Source organism: Geotrypetes seraphini, chromosome 17, assembly GCF_902459505.1.
Source record: "Geotrypetes seraphini chromosome 17, aGeoSer1.1, whole genome shotgun sequence".
In the NCBI taxonomy this organism is placed as follows: Eukaryota; Metazoa; Chordata; class Amphibia; order Gymnophiona; family Dermophiidae; genus Geotrypetes; species Geotrypetes seraphini.
The window spans coordinates 33,182,168-33,205,409 of NC_047100.1; the positions used below are offsets into that span (position 1 = coordinate 33,182,168).

Here is a 23,242-nt window from a genome sequence, read left to right on the forward strand (position 1 = left end):
CTGGGGGTTGATATGGGCCCCATTGACCTGGACAAATTTCCCAAAGATACAATGGTCAGACTTGAACAGACTTTACAAAAAATACAGCAAATCCTCATGTGACTTGAATAATTGCCCCTCATACTTATTAGCTACAGCTTCCACCAAATTCAAAGCTAGCCTCACATTATGGCTCCAAACTACATTAAGTGAAGGCCATTTCCCACCGGAATTAGGAGAAATCATAATTACACCTATCCTGAAAGATCCCAAAGGTCCTACAGACAATCCTGCAAACTACAGACCAATCGCTTCAATCCCATTATACATCAAACTAACAGAAGGCCTTGTCGCACAACACCTCTCCAACTACCTTGAAGACCATCACATACTACACCCCTCACAATCCGGATTCAGATCTAACCATAGCACAGAAACTCTACTGGTATCACTATTAGACACTGTCCGACAACACCTCAGCATAGGTAACAAACTGCTTCTCATTCAACTTGATCTCTCAGCGGCATTTGACCTAGTTGACCACCACATACTACTCCAGATATTAGACGCAATAGGGATCTCAGGTAACGTTCACAACTGGTTCCAAAGCTTCCTAAAAACTCGAACATACAGAGTCAAGTCAAAGGAGCACATATCCGACCCATGGTCAAACCCATGCGGAGTACCACAAGGATCACCATTATCACCAATATTATTCAACCTCTTCATAGCATCCCTCGGCATAACCCTAGACGCCCTAAACACAGTATCATTCAGCTACGCGGATGACATAACTATCATACTCCCATTTAACAGTCAAGACCCCTTACCCACAAACCACTTGAAAATAATAATGGAAACGGTAGAAAAATGGATGTCAAGTCATAAACTAAAACTGAACACGGAAAAAACCAAATTCCTCCTTCTAGAGAAGGAAAAAAAACCATCTTTCACGGAACTAGAATTAAATACAATCAAGTACCCAATGCAAAACACACTCAAAATCCTGGGAATACAACTTGACAGAAATTGCACAATGCAGACTCATATCCACAAAATCATCCAAAGAGCATTCTTCACTATGCGTAATCTGAGAAAAATAAGAAAATACTTCAACAAAGATCAATACAAGTTATTGGTACAATCCCTGGTACTAAGTATGTTAGATTATTGCAACAGCCTCTACTTGTCTTGCCCAAACTATATGTTAAGACAACTGCAGTCGGTTCAGAACACGGCCCTCAGACTCATCTACTCCCTTGGCAAATATGACCACATCACCAACGCATACCTAGACTCACACTGGCTACCAATAAAAGCAAGATCCCAGTTCAAATTCTACTGTCTACTATACAAAGTAACACACGGAACAGCACCCATATACCTAAATAACAGACTACACCGTAACCTATCTCATAGATTAAGGAGAACTCGGAGCCTATTCATTCACCCCCCTCTCAACGGAACAAGACGAAAGAAAATATACGACAGCCTTTTAGCGACACAAGCAGCAAAGATTGATCCCACCATCAACAACCTACTGATAAATTCAACAGACATCAAAATATTCCGAAAAGAAATCAAAACTCATCTCTTCAAAAAACACTTTCCATCATCATAACCCCTCAACAACAATAGAAAATACTCCCATGACCACCACCATCACCACCATAGCAATACATCAGAACCCTGACTCTTATTATTTCCATTCATCACAACAACCTACCAGAATCCTGACATTACTATATCTACTCATCACAACTACTTATCATAATCTACTATTAGCTTTCAAGTTCTTCCGAAAAACCCAGATTAACAATTGTATCTTGACACATTCTTGAATTTATGTACTGCACCGCTACTGGAAATGTCCAGTCTTATAAATTGTAATCCGCTTAGAACCGCAAGGCACAAGCGGAATATAAATCACTAATGTAATGTAATGTAATGAAATATCTGACCACGCTTGGGTGGGACTACGGTGGACTTGGGGAGACTCTCCGAACAACAGAGGGTCCTGGCGGTTTCCCTGTTACCTGTATAAGGATTCCCGTTTTCACGAGTTTTTGATACAGTGCTGGCGGGATTTTCAACTTAATAATCAGCAGCATCGTGATGATCCCATTCTCTACTGGGAGACAGCTAAGGCTGTTTTACGGGGGGATATCATTTCCTATGTGGCCAGGGAGTCGAAGCTGAAGCATAGGCGGATTCTGGCTTTAGAGCGGAGGGCGACTGTGTTGAGACACCAGTACGGCAGGGCGCCCTTATTCCAGCTTCGAGCGCAACTTTTGGAGGTCCAGCAGGAATTGAACGAATTGTTGCATCTCCGGGCTCTGCGGACGAGGGAGTACTTTAAGTTTCATTTGTTTCGGTATGCGAATAAGAGTAGTCGATTGTTGGCCCATCTGGCGCATCCGAGGGGCGGACCTGAGAGCATATCGGCTCTTCGGGACCCATCTGGGGTGCTGCATCATCGGCCGGAGGAGATATGTGACCACTTGCGAGAGTTTTTTGCTGAGGTGTATTCAGATCCGGGCCCTGAGCTTTTGGATGGGCAACTTTACCTTGACAGCCTCGATTTGCCTTGTTTATCTCAGCGGGATGCAGCCGTTTTGGATCTTCCCATTACCGCAGAGGAGGTGGAAGGGGCGATTGGGGTCAGTCCGTTGGGAAAGGCGCCGGGCCCGGATGGGTTTCGGAGTGAGTTCTATAAGTTGTTGATGACGGACGTAGCGCCGGTGCTGGCTGAGGTTTATAATCTGAGTGTTGCTAAGGGCTTTCTCCCTCGCTAAGTAAATCTAGCGTCTATTATAGTTCTCCCGAAGCCTGGTAAAGACCATCTTTTGCCTGAATCGTACCGTCCTATATCATTGTTGAACTATGAGGCGAAGCTTTTGGCTAAACTTTTGGCTACCCGCCTGGCGCGCGTTTTGCCATCGGTGATCTCTGACTCTCAGGTGGGGTTTGTGCGGGATAGGCCGGTGGCTAAGAATATCAGGCGCATCTTGTTAGCATTGGAACGGGTGGGACAGGACGGTAGCCCCGCCATGCTCATTAGTTTTGATGCCGAGAAGGCGTTCGATAAGGTGCCGTGGGGTTACTTTTTTGCGGTGCTGAGGGCGTACGGATTGGGCCCCTTCTTTTTTGGTGCTATCCAGGCGCTGTATAGTGATCCAGAGGCGAGGATTTCGGTTGGTGGGACTTGTTCTGGTTTTTTTCCTATTCGCCGAGGGACTCGCCAGGGCTGTCCCTTGTCGCCGCTCCTGTTTGTGCTTTCTTTAGACCCTCTCCTTCGGGAGCTTCAGGTAAATGCGGATTTTCGGGGATTGGTCTTGGGAGCTTCCCATTTTAAACTGGCGGCATTTGCGGATGACCGCTTGGTCTTTTTAACGGACCCGCAGCGTTCCTTGCCCGTATTGTTGGAAAGCCTTCAGGAATATGGAGACTTCTCCGGCTTCGTCTTGAATTTTGCGAAATCCAAGGCGCTGGCTTCCTCGGTTCATCTTCGGCGGTATTGGGGGGATAGTTTCCCGTTGCGCTGGGCTGACTCCTCTTTTAGATATCTGGGGATCAGGCTGACTATGGATGTGGCCCAACTGTATCGTCTTAACGTAGATAAACTCCTTGCGGATACTAAACTGTTGCTAGCCAAATGGCAGGCGTTGCCGCTGTCTTTGTTGGGACGAATTCATTTATTTTGTATGGTTGTCTTCCCGAGATGGCTTTACGTTCTTCAGACTCTTCCCCTTTCTTTGTTGCAGAGGGATATTCGCTCCCTCACTTCCCTCTTGATCCGGTTTGGTTGGGGTGGCCGAAGACCTAAATTGAAATGGTCCCTGTTAGTGGGGCCTGCCTACGGGGGTGGTTTGGGGGTGCCTGACATCAGGGTTTATAACCAGGCCTGTTTGCTTCGTCATATTAGTGATTGGGTGTTGGGTACCTCTTTTTATACGGATTTTGCTATGGAGCGGGATCACTTCTATCCCCTTCATCTATTGTATCTCCTCCATGCCCCGTTGTCTAAACTGCCGCGGCTCTGTAGGCGTAGTATCTTGTTTCGGTCCTTGTGGACGGTGTGGCATCAAGTCCTTCGGTTGTGGAATCAGGACTCTCATACTAGTGTACTTCTCCCGCTGGTGGGGAACTTAGCTTTCCCTCCGGGGGTTGGACCTTCCGTGTTTGGTCGTTGGAGGGCTCGGGGAGTGGAACAGTTGCGGCATGTTCTGCAGGATGATGGGTCTCTCTTAACTTGTGTTGAATTAGCGGGGAGGGGGGTTCCTGAGCTTGGACTTCCTTTTGCTTATTGTCAACTCAGTCACTACGTGGCTTCCTTCCAGGGGACTTCTTTGCAAGGGGATTTTGGGGACCGGCTCAATACTTTTTTGACTGCAGATCCTGATTCCAGGGTATCTATCTCTGTTCTGCATGGCCGGATCCTGGCTCTTTGCCCGCCGAGGGTTTTCCCTGGTATTCTGGAGGCATGGCAGCGGGATTTGGGTAGGGACTTGGGGGATATGTTTTTGTTAACTGTCCTGAGACGCACTACGGGCTTGGTATACAGTGCAGAATTACGTGAATGTCATTTTCGCACTGTTCTGAGGGCCTATGCTTCCCAGAGTCAGGCTTATCACATGGGCTGTATTGATACTCAATTATGCATCCGCTGTTCGGTGGAGGTAAATTCCTACTTTCATGGCATTTGGAGTTGTGAGAGGATTCAGGTATTCTGGACGGAGCTGGCCTCCTTTTTACAAGGCTTGTTGCAGACCCCTGTGCCAGTCTCAATGCAGTCTATGCTGTTTGCCCATTTCTCTTTCTTGAATATGTACACTTCTTATGAAAAATTGTTTCTTAGTAAATGTTTTATTTTGGGGAAGAAATGTATCTTGTGTTGCTGGCTTTCTTCTGAACCACCTTCTTTCTGGTATTGGAGGAATCGCCTCCATGAACTTCTGGGTTGGGAGGCCCGCTTGGCCTGTTCTTCTCGACGCCGGAGCAGAGACTTTGTTCACACGTGGACTCCGTATCTGAACATTTTGACTCCTGAGAGTCGTAGTCGTGTTTTGAATAGACTTCACCTCTGATTCAATGCATTAATGTGTCTTCGCTGTTCCCTGCCTAAACATTTGTTGTTTGTATCTGGGGGGGGATGGGGAGGGGAGGGCGGGGGGTTGGGGATTCTTTGCTGTGGGGTGGGGTGAGGTGGGTCCGGGGAGGGCATAAGAGTCCAGTCCTCCGCGGTTGTTTGATGAAAATGCATATCTTGGTTGTCATTGCTTTTGTATTTACTATTGCTTAATAAAATAGATTTAAACATAAAAGCATCACGCCCAATTCACCCAATTCATGTTTGTATTACTGTATATATTTTTATTTTATACAGTATAGTATTTTGTACTAAAGTTTTTGGGTTGTGGAACGAATCGTCTGAGTTTCCATTATTTCGTATGGGGAAATTTGCTTTGGATTACAAGCATGCTTCCAGAACGAATTATGCTGGCAAACCAAGGTTTTACTGTATATGATCTAGACTCATAAATGCCACTATTTCCATGTGGAAATGTTTCTAAAATAACTTGCTTCATTTACAAAAGGAGCTATATTCCAGTCTAATAAATAGAATAGAAAATAAACCAATTAGAAAACAGTGCAGAAAGTGTTCTTAGATACTGTAAAGGGCAGAACACATGTACATAAAGGTGAATTTTGCCATGTACCTACCTACAGGTTTCAAAACAATCTGTTTGTCATGAATAAACAACTTTCCCATCTCTGGAAAGCCTCAAATTTTGACTCTCACCTTTCCAGTAGACTTTGTTCCTTTCCAAATGCAAAAGTAGCAGATAGTCCAGGCAGCAAGAAGGCAGAGAGCCAGTTCCCAGCGAAGATTTCCAATGTGTTCAATCCCATCTGAAATGGCTAGCACCCTGCGTCTACAAGAAGACAACAGAATAATGCTTAAGTACAGCAACATATTGCAAAGCTCTAAGCCATGCATAAGCACAGTTGAAAGTTAGGTTTCCAAATAATCCCCAATAAGATCATCCAAAGATAAATATATGGATGTACATGAAGAAAAACAAAATGAAACCAAATCTTTACCTTCAAATAGTTTAAAACTCATGCCACCTGAGCAGTTGTTTAAGGTATTAAATCACATTACTCTTACATTACCTCATAAGCAGAGCTTCAAAATGTAGGGTCAAGGAAAGTGTGCGCCTGTTTCTAGGCAGATGAAAGCTTCCATCTCAGGTCTTTTCATCCTCTTTGTTTTAAGTCACCTCTACCTGACCATAAAATCTCTTGGTCTCTTCTTTGACCATATTGTGTTTTGTATAAATCTGAAGTCTCATAAAACATGGAAACAGAGACAATGGCTATAAAGGCCATATGGCCTATCCAGTCTGCCCATGAGACAAGCACATAGAACCTATTAAGGAGAGGAAGAGATAGTAGATGGTAATCTACTAGCTAGTATCTTGAGACTATCATTAGAGATCGCAGCAGCCATTTCTATGTATCTGCCAGAAGGAAGTAGGATTTGCTTTCTGCCTCCATTACCTTGCTCATCTACTAGGGACTTCAGGTGGGCCCAGGAAAACCTATTTTACCTGGGGGTGGTTGGATAGGGTTACTATATTTGCAGAGACCAAAGAGAGGACACAAAGAATAAAAATGGCTTTTTGTTACTAACAACACATCAAACAGTGAGTGCAGCAATAGACAATCTACTTTTCACAAACTTCCGCATTTGAGTTTGATGAGTCTGAGCCCAGATGTATTTATCAGAAGAGCAGATATCTCTCAACAACGTTAGCTGACTTCTGAGATATGTGTGAAAGTCCTTGTAGGACATATGTGAAAGATGTTCTGCACCAACAAAATTCCTTTGACAGAATCATCCAGCAGAGAATGAGGGTTATAATCAGTGGCTTAGCGAGGGTGAGAGGAGCCCGCTCCTTCCCCGATTCCCCTGCCATATGTGCCCCCTTCCCTTCCCTGTATCTCTAGTTAAAGTTTTTGTTTGTTGCAGTCAACCACATGCTCCTCGCAACCCCATCGGCTCTCTCTCTGACATTGTTTCCTATGTGCAACACCCAGAAGTGATGTCAGTGGAAGATCCAACAGAGGTGTGAGGAGCATGTTGTTGATTGTGGCAAACTTCAACTAGAGGTACAGGGGAAGGGGGCACCCATGTGATGAAGGGAGGAGTGAGAAGAGATGGGAGTAGAGAGGAGGAGGGGTGCTGGAACCCCCACCAACATGGCGCCCCCCCTTTGCTCCCCCCTTACTATGCCACTCATTATAATGTCCCTCTCTCTCTCTTTAGTACCTTCATCTTTCTAGATTGACTTGTAGGCCAGAGATGGTTTCTTTCATTATTTGGGTAGATGGATTTGTCATAGGCATATATAAGAAAAAGAGGATATTGTCCTAAATATTAAAAAACCTGAAGGACATATCTGAAGCCCAAAAGGAGGACATGTCCTCTTAAAAGAAGATGTATGGTAACCCTATATATGGGAGTCTTTAATTTTCAGAGGGGTGAGAGGGATTGTTTACTTGTCAGAGGATGAGGAGTGTTTACAAGACAGGTGAGTAGGATGTGGAATATGGACAAGTGTACTAGAGTCTTAGCTGATATTCAGCCAGGCCCATGTGTTATTTTTTTTTTTTAATATATATATTTTTTTGGAGTAGGTAGATTCTGGGTGAGTGGCCAATATGGCAGCATGATCGCTGGCCAAACTTACAGGTTCTGAGTTTGTTGCTGGAAATTTTTTCTACTTGCAAAAACATCCCATCCCAAATGGAAGGGGGTCATGAAGTCTGTGTCCTTCCCACTTCAGACCTAGTCCCCAATCCAGCAAACCCTCGACTGGTATGCTGCCAGACTTGCACCATCTCAGCTGAGTTAAGGGGGTCCTGCTGTGGAGAAAAGCAAAGAAGCATCTTCTCCCCTGGGACTTGATGCCCCGAAGCTCATAAGAAGTAAATGCTCCAATGCTCATAGGAAGTCTGTGAGCGTCAGAGGGCATCGGTGTATTTAGCACTCCAGGTCACGGTAGAAACCTCTGTCGTGGCTTGGCAAAAAGGGGCTTTAATAATTTATAATAAATACCAGCTTGCACTTCTATAAATGATGTGCTGAAGATGCTGAAGATTATGCACTGAGAAATAATGGAAAGACAGATGCCAGAATTCTCTGTTCTATATCACCAACCAGTGATACAGCAAGGAAAATGAAAAAAACACAAATAAACCAATTGAAGCTGTTTTCTATAATACATGACAATAAATGTTGTAAACAATTCCTTTGTGCCAGACTATCTTGCATTTTCTTTTTTATCTCTGACCCACCAGCTGGTTCTCCCCTGGTCAGGAATACAGAATTAACAGCATCATTTTTATCCACTCTACTGCCAGCTGAATTTCTACTCTATTGATTAATTCAGTGTATTCTTGTTGTTACTACCTCTCTCACCAATGCCCCATGACATGCTTTGTCTTTATTATTCTATTAAGGTTAGGAGCTGAAAACTAACACAGCTGAGGATCTCCTATTTTCTCAGCTAAGAGTACTATTCTTAAATGTAGTTGTACTTTCTTTGAACCTAAAGGGTTGCAGGTAAAAACAGAGAAAGAAAAGTTGAGTTTGTGTTGTATATAAACACTATCGGCCCTGGTTCTATAAAGTCCACCTAAAGTTAGGTACCCAACACCTTACAATCAGCTTTAATTGGACTTAGTTGAAAGTTGGGTGCCTAACTCGATTCTAGAAAAAGTAGGTGCCTAGCCCAAGCGCCTACACTAAAAGTGGGTGTGGTTAGGGGGACAGACCATGGGCGTGTATTTGAGTTAAGTGCCTCTTTATGAATCAGGTGGCCTTAGACTCTGATATCGTCATCTAAATTTAGGCATAAATTGGGAATGCCTAAATGCTCAGGATGCTGAGCGCTGGCTATGCATGATTAGGCAACTCTAAGTGTGATTCTGCAATGGGCTCGTTTTATAGAATCAGTGCTTATATCAGAGCCTAACTTTAGATGGACTTTATAGAATCAGGGCCTATAGCTCACAGAAATAACTATTATTTATTTTTATTGTATAGGTATCATGAATAATATTTGTATGAAATTTTTGTATCAGTTACATCATTTCACTTTTACTTGATTTTCGTTCAGTAGTGTATTATACCTATTCAATACCAGTACAATAAAAAGAAATAATGAGTAAATACAGTATACCTAACTTAGGCCCACCCTGTAGATGTCTCTGCCTTCCTAAATGCTACCAAGACACTTGGAAGTCTATCTATTTAATTCATCAACCATATTGAAAAGGTGACCCATATGCTTGTTTGCTCTGTTCAACAATCAAAGCTTCAACTCTGTACAGCAGTACCAGACATGAGCCATGCAAGATGGCTGAATGTGAAGTTTAATCTGCAATCTCAAATTCATGCTGGATCTTGATCATGATCCGGAGCTCCCCCTTAAAAGAGGAGGAGTCAACGGCAAGTTAACAGCTGAGCCCAGAGATGCGAGGAACTGGAGAGCCTGAAGAAACAAGTCAGACTCCTGGAAGGCAGAATACTGGAACTAGAAGCACTTTGAGCAGTGGAGGAGGGCAGAGAAGGTTAAGACAGAGGAAACCATTGAGGAAGAAGTCTGGGAGTTAGAGATGTTCATCAAGGAGGCATACAGGGAGGCTGTGGAAAATCACCAATAACAGTGGAACTGCCAAGATACACCTACAGTGAGTGAGGACCACCTGGAGTACAACTACATGGAAGAAATAGGTGACACAGCAGCAAGACCTGGAAACAGCGGAGGGAACCCACAGGAAGACGAGTCCGGTGCAAGCCAACGCCAGGATGAGGGAAGATGGAAGTGCACAGAGGACATAGACCTATGGCTGTAGAGATGGACATACACCAGGGACATGGACCTGCGGCTAGAGAAACAAGAGAAGATAGAGAGGACAGCACTCGTCGTGGGGGACTCCATCATCAGACAAGTTGACAGCCACATAGTGGGAGGAAAACAGGATCAGCTGGTGACCTGCCTACCGGGAGCCAAGGTAGAAAATACAGTGAGCCACATCGACAGGATCATCGACAGCGTAGAAGAAGAAGATACGGTGGTGGTGATCCACTTGGGGCAAACAACGTGAATAACAGGAACTACAGCAGGGAAGCACTGAAGGACCAGTTCCGGATGCTAGGAGGGAAGCTGAAGACCAGAACGCCAAGGGTAGCGTTCTCAGAGATCCTGCCGGTACCCAGGGCCGATGAGAAGAGGCAGACAGAAATGCAAGCAGTCAACGCATGGATGAGGCGCTGGTGTGAGGAAGAAGGATTCCACTTTGTGTGCAACTGGACGACGTTCTATGGTAAGAGCAAGCTATGTAGGAAGGATGGACTACACCTCAGCGGAGATGGAAGTTTTTAAACTAGGAAGAAGGAGCAAGCCAACAGTCGACCAAGAGTTGATGGTTCAGAAAACGGTGTACCCAGAAGATACCATGCAGGAAGATTGTGGGGAAGACTCACTGTATCATAGGCAAGGCAGAAATCCTGACGATCGAAAGGAACACAAGAGGGAAGGAAATGCAAGAAAATAACAGGCCGCAAACTCAAGTGTATGTACACAAACGCAAGGAGCCTAAGGAATAAGATGGGGGAATTAGAAGCTATGGCACAAAAAGATAACCTTGAATCATCAGCATCACGGAAACACGGTGGACTGAGGAAAACGTCTGGGACACTGTGCTACCGGGATACAAGCTATACCGCAGAGACAGAGTAGGTCAAAAAGGTGGGGGTATTGCCCTATACATGAAAGAGAGAATTGAGTCTACCGGAGAGAACACACCGGAAACGAAAAATAAAATAGAGTCTCTATGGGCCAAAATTCCAGGAAAGACAGGTTCACTCTCTCCAAGGTAGAGAGAACAAGAGGGCACTCTCTAAAGTTAAAAGGGGATAGATTCCATAGAAATGTAAGGAAATTCTTCTTCACCCAGAGAGTGGTAGAAAAATGGAACCCTCTTCCGGAGGCTGTTATAGGGGAAAACACCCTCCAGGGATTCAAGACAAAGTTAAATAAGTTCCTGCTGAACCAGAATGTACGCAGGTAAGGCTAGACTCAGTTAGGGCACTGGTCTTTGACCTAAGGGCCGCCACGGGAGCGGACTGCTGGGCATGATGGACCACTGGTCTGACCCAGCAGCGGCAATTCTTATGTTCTTATATATCCTGTAATGCCTCTCATATGTTGTGTAGCAACTTGTACATATGAATTATGTTACTAAGGAGCTTCCAACAGCACTGTTCTCCAGTATTCATGTCTGTATAGGTTACTTGCTACAAATTTTTTTCATTTATTCTTAATTTGTTACTATCTATTGACCTTGTTGTTATGTCAGGTTAATAGAACTGTACTTTTTGAAAATTTGTAAAACTAAATGAAGAACATTGAACTTAAAAAAAGAGCCCAGAATAGCTGATTTCAGTAAGGAGACAAATGGAGAAGGGGAACTTAAGTGTCTCAAGAAGTTGAAGCTCTAAATGTATGGTGCCGCCAAACTTTTTATCTCTTTTTCTTTGGACCTTCAGATGGCAGTTTACTCTGAATTGATAGTGGGAGGGTGGTTTCATAAAACACTTTCTGTGTTTAAAGCATGTGTTGCTTGTACATACGGAAAGTGGCTCTTACAGGTCGTTCAACAGAATACATGCATGCAAGATGGAATGTGCCACATGCAGACATTCTCAGGCTGTGGTTTGGGTTGAATTGGGATGCAGCTGCAATGCACGTGCATGATCTATAAAATATGTGTGTACTTAATGTTTACACTTTCTTTGGAGGGGTAGGGAAGGTTAAAATGAGATAAAATAAAATGTCACCGACATTTTCCATGATGTTTCAGAAAAATGCACATTCCTAATAGGAACATGGTTGAGAGATTGGGTGAAAGACAAGAAGTTTGTAGAGGAGGGGGAGTGCTGGTGTTGGTTATCTACAGTACATGAAGCTATATGCTCAAGGACCTCACGAGGAAGACTAATTGGCAGACAAGTTGGCCCAATTAGTCCTTATCTGCAATAATCTACTATTTACTGTACAGGAATTACTGTACAGGAATTACTGTAGTAGGACCATGAATTCTGAGCGCACTGCACATATTGTATGTACGTCAGTCATCAGAAACCTCCTGGGTCCCTAGCATTTGTTAATTCCATCATGCACATCAAGTTTTAAAGATTCAGCAGAATCTGGTTCTATGAACAATGGTTACTGCTGTGAATTACTTCGTGCCTAGCCTAGGTCTGTTGATGGCTGTGTTAAAATATTGAACAGTATTGAAACCTTTAACATATCGCAGAGCAGCTATAAATTGCTCCACAGTACCGTGTAGTCAAAATGCTAGGAAAGTTTTAATGCATAAGAACAATAAGCAAAGGGAAGACCTGTACTGTGAGCTTTCGTGAATAATCACCAAGGAATAAAGGGAGCGATAAAGGAGGACAAAGCAATCGCCGACAGACTGAACACATTTTTTTTCATCTGTATTTACCGAAGAGGATATATACAGCATACTGGAACCCATCAGGATATATGCTGGAAGTGAAAATGGGAAACTGACAGGGTTGACGGTCAGTTTAGAAGAGGTATGCAGGCAGATTGATAGACTCTAGAGCGATAAATCCCCGGGACCGGATGGCATCCATCCGAGGGTCATCAAAGAACTGAAAGCGACCATAGCTGAACTGCTTCAACTAATAGCCAACCTGTCGATCAAAACAGGAAAGATTCCGGAGGACTGGAAGGTGGCAAATGTTACGCCAATCTTCAAAAAAGGTTCGAGGGGAGACCCGGGAAACTACAGATCAGTGAGTCTGACCTCGGTACCAGGAAAGATGGTAGAGGCGCTGATAAAGGACCGCATCATCGATCACCTTGACGGACACAGTCTGATGAGGGCCAGCCAGCACGGTTTCAGCAAAGGCAGATCTTGTTTGAAAAACTTGCTGCACTTCTTCGAGGGGTGAACAGGCAGATAGACAAAGGCGACCCGGTCGACATAATATATCTGGACTTTCAGAAGGTGTTCGACAAGGTTCCGCATGAACGACTACTTCGGAAAATTGTGAGCCATGGAATCGAGGGTGAAATACTCATGTGGATTAAAAATTGGCTGGAGCATAGGAAACAGAGAGTGGGGGCAAATGGACAATACTCAGACTGGAAAAGCGTCACCAGTGGGGTGCCATAGGGCTCCGTGCTTGGACCCGTGCTCTTCAACATCTTTATAAATGATCTGGACATAGGTACGACGAGCAAGGTGATTAAATTTGCAGACGATACGAAGTTATTCAGAGTAGTGAAGACGCAGGGGGATTGCGAAGATCTGCAACGTGACATAATCAGGCTCGAGGAATGGGCATCGACATGGCAGATGAGGTTCAATGTGGACAAGTGTAAAGTGATGCATGTAGGTAACAAAAATCTCATGCACGAATACAGGATGTCTGGGGCGGTACTTGGAGAGACCTCCCAGGAAAGAGATTTGGGAGTTCTGATCGACAAGTCAATGAAGCCGTCCGCGCAATGTGTGGCAGCGGTGAAAAGGGCGAACAGAATGTTAGGAATGATAAATAAGGGGATCAAACAGATTGGAGAAGGTTATCATGCTGCTGTACCAGGCCATGGTACACCCTCACCTGGAGTACTGCGTACAGCACTGGTCGCCATACATGAAGAAGGACACAGTACTACTCGAAAGGGTCCAGAGAAGAGAGACTAAGATGGTTAAGGGACTGGAGGAGTTGCCGTACAGTGAAAGATTAGAGAAACTGAGCCTTTTCTCCCTCAAACAGAGGAGATTGAGAGGGGACATGATCGAAACATTCAAGGTACTGAAGGGGATAGACTTAGTAGATAAGGACAGGTTGTTCACCCTCTCCAAGGTAGAGAGAACAAGAGGGCACTCTCTAAAGTTGAAAGGGGATAGATTCCGTACGAACATAAGGAAGTTCTTCTTCACCCAGAGAGTGGTAGAAAACTGGAACGCTCTTCTGAAGTCTGTCATAGGGGAAAACACTCTCCAGGGATTCAAGACAAAGTTAGACAAGTTCCTGCTGAACAAGGACGTACCCTGATAGGAATAGTCTCAGTCAGGGCACTGGTCTTTAACCAGAGGACCGCCGCGTGAGCGAACTGCTGGGCATGATGGACCACTGGTCTGACCCAGCAGCAGCAATTCTTATGTTCTTAAATCATTTCCAACAAGAATATCTAAAAATCTAAGACTGTCTTAACAAGCATTAAACGTTTTAAGAGTAAAAATGCTGAAGTGATAACCCCCGCTAGAAGGAAAAAGAAATGTGAGAAGCAAAGCACAATGTATCACAATATTTTTTTTCTGTTCTCAATATTTTGCACAATTTGTGTCACAAGTTTACAAGTTTACAAGTTTAACTTTATTTGATGAATCGCTTATCATGATATCTAAGCGATGTACAGTTAAAAAACCATCAGAGTGTGGTAATACAATTTAAGTTACAAGGTCACTTAAAAGACGGACATACATTTAATTTACTAAAATCATTTTTAGGACAAACGAAGATTGACAAACAAGAGTGGGTGGGAATGGAGGGGAGAAATTACAATCTTATTATTTGTTAGAGTTTGACATCAAAGGGTAAAAACAAATTAGGTAATAATGGGATTAAAAAAAAAAAAAAAAGAAGAAAGAAGAATACAGAAACCTAGAAGGACAAAGTTTTATAAGTCAAATGCGTCCTGGAATAAATATGTTTTTAAGTTTTTCTTAAATAGCACAAGGTCGGTTTCATTTTTAATAAAATTTGGGAGGGCATTCCATAGTGTGGGAGCTTTTACTGAAAATATATCGTTGCGTCTAGTACCTATGATTCTTAGCGATGGGACTGAGAGCAAATTAGATGAAGAAGATCTTAAAGAACGAGCAGAATTGTGTGGGACGATCATTTTTGAAATAAATTGAGGTTCATTGGTGCTTAGCGTTTTATAAACCAAAAATAATATTTTAAAGGTAATTCGGTGGGTTATGGGCAGCCAGTGTAATTTAATTAGTAAAGGTGAAACGTGGTCAAATTTCTTTGCATTAAATATTAATTTAACTGCTGTATTTTGGATAATTTGGAGACGTCTACATTCTTTTTGGGTTATGTTAATGAGGAGCGCGTTACAATAGTCCAGTTTAGAAATGATGAGAGAATGAATTAAGATATTGAGAGATTTAGTTTCCAAGAAAGTAGAGATCGAGCGTAGAAGCCGTAATCTATAAAAACAGGTTTTAACTATTGCGCTGATATGATCATGAAAGGATAAGTCAACATCGATTATTACACCGAGGATTTTCAATTTGGATACTGATTCTAATGGAGTATTGTCGAGTTTGAATGGTATTTTTTGGAGTATGTCTCCCTTCCAAGTAAAAAGCATGGTTTTTGTTTTTTGAGTGTTTAAAGCTAATTTGTTATTGTTTAACCATGTTTTCATTTTTTCTAATTTGTTAGTAATCGTATTTATTTCTTCAATGTTTTCTGGGTTAAGAGGATGCAGTAGTTGAATATCGTCTGCATATGAAAAGGTTGTAAATCCTAATGACTGAGACATGGTGATAAATGGGGATAAGAAGATATTAAATAGCAGAGGGGATAATATAGATCCTTGTGGAACACCTGAAGATAAGGAAAAATTCTCGGAGTAGGACTCATTAAATTTAACTCTCATGGTTCGGTTTGAAAGGAAGGATGTTAGCCATTGTAAGATTTGACCGTCAATTCCTAATGATTGCAGACGGTTGAGAAGAATTTTGTGGTCTATGGTATCGAATGCTGCAGATAAGTCTAAGGAAAAGAGTGCTACGGATTTGTGATGGTCCAGAAAATAGTGAATATTTGTAACAAGGCCAATCATGGAATATTCGGTGTTGTGATATTTTCGAAAACCTGTTTGGTTGGGGTGTAATGCGTTAGTGGATTCGATGAATTCTGAAAGCTGTTCGAAAACTAGTTCACCACCAAGATGGCACTTTTTTAAAAAGCTTTATTAGTTTGTTAACCTACAACCTCACCTGCCCTTTTCTCCCTCTCTTTTTTTTTTTTCTATCAGCGTGTTAACTGTTAACATAAATTTGCAACCACACTTCATATTCTAGAGAAGAAACTTATTGGAATTTTATGGTTCTGCATAGAAATAATGCAAAGAATTATTAAAAACATCACAGGCAGGCCTTAATTTGAAGACACCTAAAGCATGCCTAACACATGCCTAATAAGGAACACTCAAAAGTAGACTTGATTTTAGAATGCCCACATTTTAGGCAAAAATATAGACATCTTAAAATGCTTAAGAACACTGAGCGTCATGCAATTCTGCAAATGCATACCTATATTGAGACCACGCCTACGCCTATCGTGTTAGGCACCATTTTTTTTTTAATGTGCGTCTATGAAATTGTAGATACCTCTTCTGAGAATAACATGCAGCCTTTGGATGCCTAACTTCTAATTATTTCTTGTTAAAGTCATAAACTGTACTTATTATTCCATCTATTTGGACGCCTAAGTGTATGGAAATCTAAATTATGGATGCCTAACTTGAGACGCCATTTTCCACTTTTTTCGTTCCATCAGAAAAATACAGAATGAAAAAAGTGGAAAATTGCTGGACTCGATGGAGACTGCCCTAACTTTGCTGGTTAGGCTGAGAATTTTCAGCAGCCCCTTGTACCATGGGACACGTTCAGGCAACCCATGGTAGCTTTGGCATGTATGCACACTACCCACTTCTAAAAAAGATGGCATTTTTTTTATTGCTGGGGTGTCTGAAGTGCAGAGTAGGCGCTTTCTGTTCTAATTGGTTAGCACAGCTACATTGCTATACTCTAATCAGTTCACGTATGGTCAGGGCATGAGCCCTAACCACCTATAAATTAGGTGAAAGTGCTCAAGCACTAATGGAAAAATTAGCATGTGGCCATTATTGACGAAATAAAAAAATCATCCAGTTCCTGACAGCATTAGAAGTGGGAATAACACAGGCCACTTTTTAGCACTGATTAATATAAGGGCCCCTAAATGAAGTCTCTTTGGGCTATTGCCCTAGCAGGCAGGGCACAAAGCAACTTTGAAAGGTGAGCCGATTCTTACAAATGATATCTGCGGGAATGTCACCATTATTTAAGCACTGTAATCTTTTACTATATAATCTACTGAAGCTCCAGTTGCAAATCTTGACAATTAGAAGGATTTTTTTTTTTTGTTCCATGCCTTTTGTGCTGTTTTCTAGCGAACTTTTATATGCTTTAGTAATGCATATCACTAAATTAAATGTAAATTATACCCATCTGCTGCTCTGTAAATTCACAGTACACTAATTCTTCTTGTACGACAAAAGCACTGACAACCACCTGACTCCTGGGAAATAAAAATCATCAGCAGCCTATCAGGCACATACATTGAACAATCCTTTCTCTTTTCTAGAGTGATGGTTCAAACCATGCACTAGAGATGGTCAGTAGGAGGAATAAGAGAAGCCCATATTTAACTATCATGCAGCTTCTGTATGTCTTTAATAATCTCGCATTGTTTTTTACCCAGGCCTGGTGAAGTAATAAGATTATCCTCCTTAGCACAGCAAGATAAAGATGAAGAAAATATATCATCTCATCACCTCTCACGCTTCAATCATTTCATACAATTAAAGATTGTATACAGGATGACAAAAAGAAACTCTACAATCTACACAAAATATGTTGTCTGTTGGTTCCAGTTATTCCACAATCAAATGATATATGCACAATACAACAAACCTCCTCAAACTATATGGAAGGCTGATCCCTAGCAGTAGTGCTGCAAGACTACCACTAGGGGGTTGGGTCAACCATTTTGAAACTCAGAGTTAATAGGGCAAGAGTTGAAAGGGGACGGCTTCTGCCCCACAAGGATCTTTACCAGATAAGTCCTAGGGATAAAGGGAGGTCAGGGAATAAGTGGGGGATCAATTGTGAGTGAGGCTTTATTTTGGGAACGAATGAGGGAGGGGGATTTTAGAGCCAGGGGATCTAGAAAATGGAGTGATGGTATGCTTCCAGGATTGGCCATAATTAGGGAGGGGGACATGAATGGGGGAGAAAATCAGGAAAACTGGAAAGGGGTGTGTGCAGAAACCATGAGAAATACTCTAAGGATCAGAAGAGGCTTGGAAGGGGAAGGAATGTTGACAAATCAGGCACATTGGACTAATACTTCCCCTTATGCGAGTCCAAGCTTGTTTTGCATTTTTGTAAATGATATTGGCGATGAGTTGTATAGTAAGGTTTGCTTGATTTATTAGTAATTTATTTGCATTGCACGCCATTCTGCTGATCCAGTTTGGCTCCGCATCTCTCCTAAGCTGGTGTCATAAATTTGCTGAATGCTACTTAGAACATATTTACAACCTTTTGGTTTATTTAGTCTCAATGGAATATATCCGAGATATACAGTATATGGACCCTTGGTGCAGGCAATTTAGCCAAAACACAGCCCTTGTTCTTTATCTGTGTATGCATAGGACTCTGGTTAAATTTCTTTTTAAGTTTTATTACCTGGTCATCTCTGCTTTTTTTATTCTCTTAATGCCCATTTAACTTAAAATGTTTTTGTAATGGGCAGAGCGTAGGCAAGATGGACGGGGTCCCTAAACCAATTGCTAACCCAGATTTAGCACCTTTACAATCATGTATCAATATGATTAGTGATTGGTTAACTGAAAAGAAATTGATTTTGAATCCACAGAAAACAGCTGGGATGTGGGTCTCTAGTTCATCACCTCTTTTGGGTATCCAACCCATAAAGCTTTCAAACTATTTGAAATATTTAGGTGTCCGTCTGGACCCCGAACTATTATTTCAGTTACAGATTTCATCAGTTATGAAATCTTGTTTTTTCCTCTTTCTGAAAGATTCACTCTATTTGTACTTACATCGATACATCGAGCTGCAAGTCTATTATTTATGCTCTAGTAACATGCAAATTAGATTATTCTAACATTATTTACATTGGATTACCATCAGTATCTCTTAAGAAATTACAAACTGTTCAAAATACTGCTATCAGAGTTCTTGTTAATGCGCGGAGATATGATCACGTTTCTCCTTTTTTGAAGGCGTACCACTAGCTTCCCGTTAAATTTTGCCTAATGCATAAGGCGTATAAAGCATTATAATCAGGTCAACCAGATTACTTAGGAAAATTATTAGTTCCCTATAAGCCGTCTCATAGCCTACGTTCATTGACTGCTCATCAATTGGCTTTGCTTGTTTGGCATCGACACAAAGGCCTGCCTTTTTTGCAGCAGTTCCTCGCCTGTGGAATTCTCTTCCAGTTACGATTCGTTCAGAACTGTCTTATGTAAAATTTACATCAACGGTTAAGGCACATCTTTTTGGTTTAGCATTTCTATGAGAATGTTTTGTAAATTATGATCCTGTTTTCTGGCAACTATTTAAATACATTTATTTTTCTTTGAGATTTGATTATTTAGATTTAATTAAATTTTTATATTTTATTTCTCTTCTGTTCTTTCTTTACTGTTCTTCTTTTGCTGCCCTATTTTTTTATGGCGTTCTTTTATGGCATTCTATTTTTTTATAGCGTTCTTTTAGATTTTGTACACCGTGCTGTTGGCAAACTGAAGTGCGGTTAAAACTTTTAATAAACATAAGTGCCAGATTTATGCACCTGCACTAATGCCAGGTCTATGGCTGGTAAAACTCCAAGATATGTAAATGGTAAGCATAACAATACTGGGTTACACTAGTGATCTATGACAGAATTGGAATATCCAGATTCTTTTATAGCAGGATTTCCCAAGTTATTATTTATTATTATTTTTAGCATTTATACCACTTATAGTCTAAGTGGTTTACATTCAGGATCTCAAGCATTTTTCTCTATTTGTCCTGGTGGGCTCACACTCTAATGTGCCAGGGGCAATGGGGGATTAAGTGACTATATATCAGGGATTTGAACCTCAGGGTGCTGAGGCTATAGCTCTAACCATTGTGCCACACACTCCCCATTTTAATCAGATTTCCAGGGTTTCCACAATAAATAGGCATAAAAGATTTGCCTATAATGGAGGTCTTGTATGCAAATTTTTTTTTCATTTATAGTCATTGTGAATATCCTGGAAAACCTGAGTCTGACTTGGAAAAGATTGCTTTATTGAATAGGCTACTATTGCATGTCCTTGTAGCACCTAAATCAAGGAGCCCAGTTGATAGATTTGCTCCCTTTGATCTTAGTTCGCCTTGATATACTTTACTGCAAATAATGCACATATCTAAGTGGTTTACATTAAATATAAATAAATGAGTGAAAGTAAAATGGAAACATCAAAAGGAAACCTAGGTAACATTTAAGAAAATAAAAGGGGGAGAGGGGAAGAGGTTAACCCCCAGATTCTATATACAGTATTGTGCCAAGATTTGCATGCACAGGTCCAAGATGTAATTTAATTGAGTAACGAGCCCATAACTATTAATAATTGGGTGTGAACAACCAATTACTGAAGTTAATTGGCACTCGATATTTGTATGCTCATCTGGCTGTGCACTGTAAGGCATGCCGTCTAAATCTACTAGCACATAACTCAAAAGGGAGGATCATTATGGACATGTCGGGGTGTTCTGAAAAATTGCATATATAGTGGGCTTCTAACTTGGGCACTAGTATTTACTAGTGTTGCCCGATTCAGGAAAAAAAATTTCAATTCAATTCAGCCTATTGAATTGATTTTTCTATTCCATGTTCCTGCCCAATTGGGAGTTTTTTTCAAACATCCCAACACTTTTCCTCTCTCTGTGTTAAATCCTAGCTTACGTTCATGGTCTAACAGCATCTCTGGCAAGGATACACATTTAAAATCTGACATATTGTAATAAAAAAAAAACAGAAAATAAAATTATTTTTCCTACCTTTTGTTGTCTGGTCATTTTTCAAATCATGTTGGTCCCAGGCTCTGGTTGTCTTTTGATCAGGCTCTCCTTCTTTCTCTGTGCTAACCATCTATCTTCCATCTCTGTCCTCCCCTTCTGTTTCCCTTTCCTCCCCCGGAAGTCTGGCATCTTTCCTTTTTTTCTTCTCCATCCCCCCACAGCTGCAGCGATGGACCCCACCATCCACAGATCAACCATCTCTCCTTTTCTCAACTACCTTTTCATCCAACATCTCTCTTCTGTGTCCCTGTCCCTATTCTCTCCAGTAGTGTCCCCCTTGTGTCCCTGTTCCTATGCTTCTTACATGCCCAGCATACATGCCCAGCATTTTATCTCTCCACATATCCAGCTTCTTCTTTCTCTCTTCCTTACCTCCTGTATCCCCCTTCCTCAGATACAGGCTTTCTCCTACTATCTCTCCTGCCATCCTGCACCCTGCCCACCTACTTTGGAGCAGTATCTGTCCCTCTTGTACCCTTCCCCTTGTGGTCTTGCATTTCTCTCTCCCTCTCTCCATTAGTCCAGCACCACTCCGTCCTCTGCTTTCCTCCGCCTCTTTTTGGTTTGGTCTCTCTCTTCCCTTCACTTCACCCCAGGTCTGGCATCTCCCCTCCCCTCTCTTACTCCTTTCTCTGCCTCCCTCTGCACAGGCCTGTCTCCCCACGAAGGCCTGTCTCCCCCCCACCCCACAAGCCTGCATGTTCCCTCCCAGCTTCCCCGCTTTTACCTTAAGCTAATTCGGCAGCCTGCAGGATCGCTGGAGCTATAGTGATCCCTGCAGCTACCGTCGTCCTCAGCAGCACATTCTCTCTGCTGTGATCCTGACGTCAGAGGAGGGACGGGACCGTAGCAGAGAGAACGTGCCGCTGAGGACGGCGGCAGCTGCAGGGATTGTAATTTTTGACGGAGTGAAAAATCGATCCATAGATGCGGCTTTTTCAGAACTGAAGAGCCTAGCAACATATTCTGTTGCTGTTGTTGTCACAATAGTACAGTGGATCTGAATTTGTATTCAAGGTCATTCCACAACTTTTATCTGAGCCTTCTAAAAAGCAAAAGACGTTTTTTTCCACTTTTCAGTACAGTATATTATCCTTTGCCTTCCCCCCAATCAACCAATCAGCTTTAAAGTGCCTATACAATTTTGCAAATTGCTGTGACCTACATTTGGAGAGGCAGATGAGAAATACAAAATCTGTCTTATCTTTTTTTTGTTTGCTAGGAGGGGCACAATTGTTCTTTCTACCAGTACCACTGACCTGTACTAAATGGTGTTGCCTAGCAACAGACTGTGCTCTCAAAAGCTAGTCAAAAATGTATTAAGTCAATTCAATAAAATAATCCTTATTTCTATATATTCAAGTGAGTTAACGGCCACACTGTTTTAGTTTTTATATAACTCGGCATTCTATATAGCACTGTTAATTGGCTATGGTTTGTTATCTTTACCAGAGCTTCAGAAAGAATAAGGCTTCCACACTACGATACTGTTAAATAGAGTGTGACTGGGTCTGCCAACCAGCTGGAACTTAGCCCAATTGGATGGTTTTTATTGAGGGAGGCTGACAAGCAGGAGGACCTTATAGCCAGCCAATGGACATGTAGGTTTTTTTGCCAACTGTTGGTCTCCTAGCCAAACAAGAAACCCTTCTGCACTATCAAAATGTTTTTGGAAAAGGAAGATTCAGTTCAAGGCTTAATCACAGTTTTGCTTTATTTTCCAGCAGAGCAGCAGGATGTGAGGTATTCTATCCAGGTAAACCCTCCAGTTCCTTGAGAAATCCTAGAGACTTAGAATGACTCATCACATCTCCCTCTCTTTAATTAACAATTTTCTATATATCAGGCCAGTCATCTTATGGAGTCATTCCATGTCAAATGGTCCAGAGCTCCCTTCTCAACTATCTCAGAAATTGATGAGATTTTTTTTCAGGGAATATGTTGAGACTTCTAATAAGAACATAAGAATTGCCGCTGCTGGGTCAGACCAGTGGTCCATCGTGCCCAGCAGTCCGCTCACGCGACGGCCCTCTGGTCAAAGACCAGTGCTCTGAGATTAGCCCTACCTGTGTATGTTCCGATTCAGCAGGAACTTGTCTAATTTTGTCTTGAATCCCTGGAGGGTGTTTTCCCCCTATGACAGACTCCGAAAGAGCATTCAAAGTTTTCTACCATTCTCTGGGTGAAGAAGAACTTCCTTACGTTTGTACGGAATCTATCC

At 42.1% G+C, this 23,242-nt stretch overlaps 1 protein-coding gene across 11 annotated transcripts in view; it reads right to left on the reverse strand.

Moving 5' to 3' along the window:
- Nucleotides 1-23,242, reverse strand: part of SLC6A11 (solute carrier family 6 member 11) — a 287,446-nt gene that overhangs the window by 112,531 nt on the left and 151,673 nt on the right. For all 11 annotated transcript variants that reach the window (XM_033926541.1, XM_033926542.1, XM_033926538.1 and 8 more), the window contains one exon: nucleotides 5,783-5,915. In XM_033926541.1, coding sequence (XP_033782432.1) covers nucleotides 5,783-5,915 — 133 coding nt within the window. The remainder of the gene's footprint in view (nucleotides 1-5,782; nucleotides 5,916-23,242) is intronic.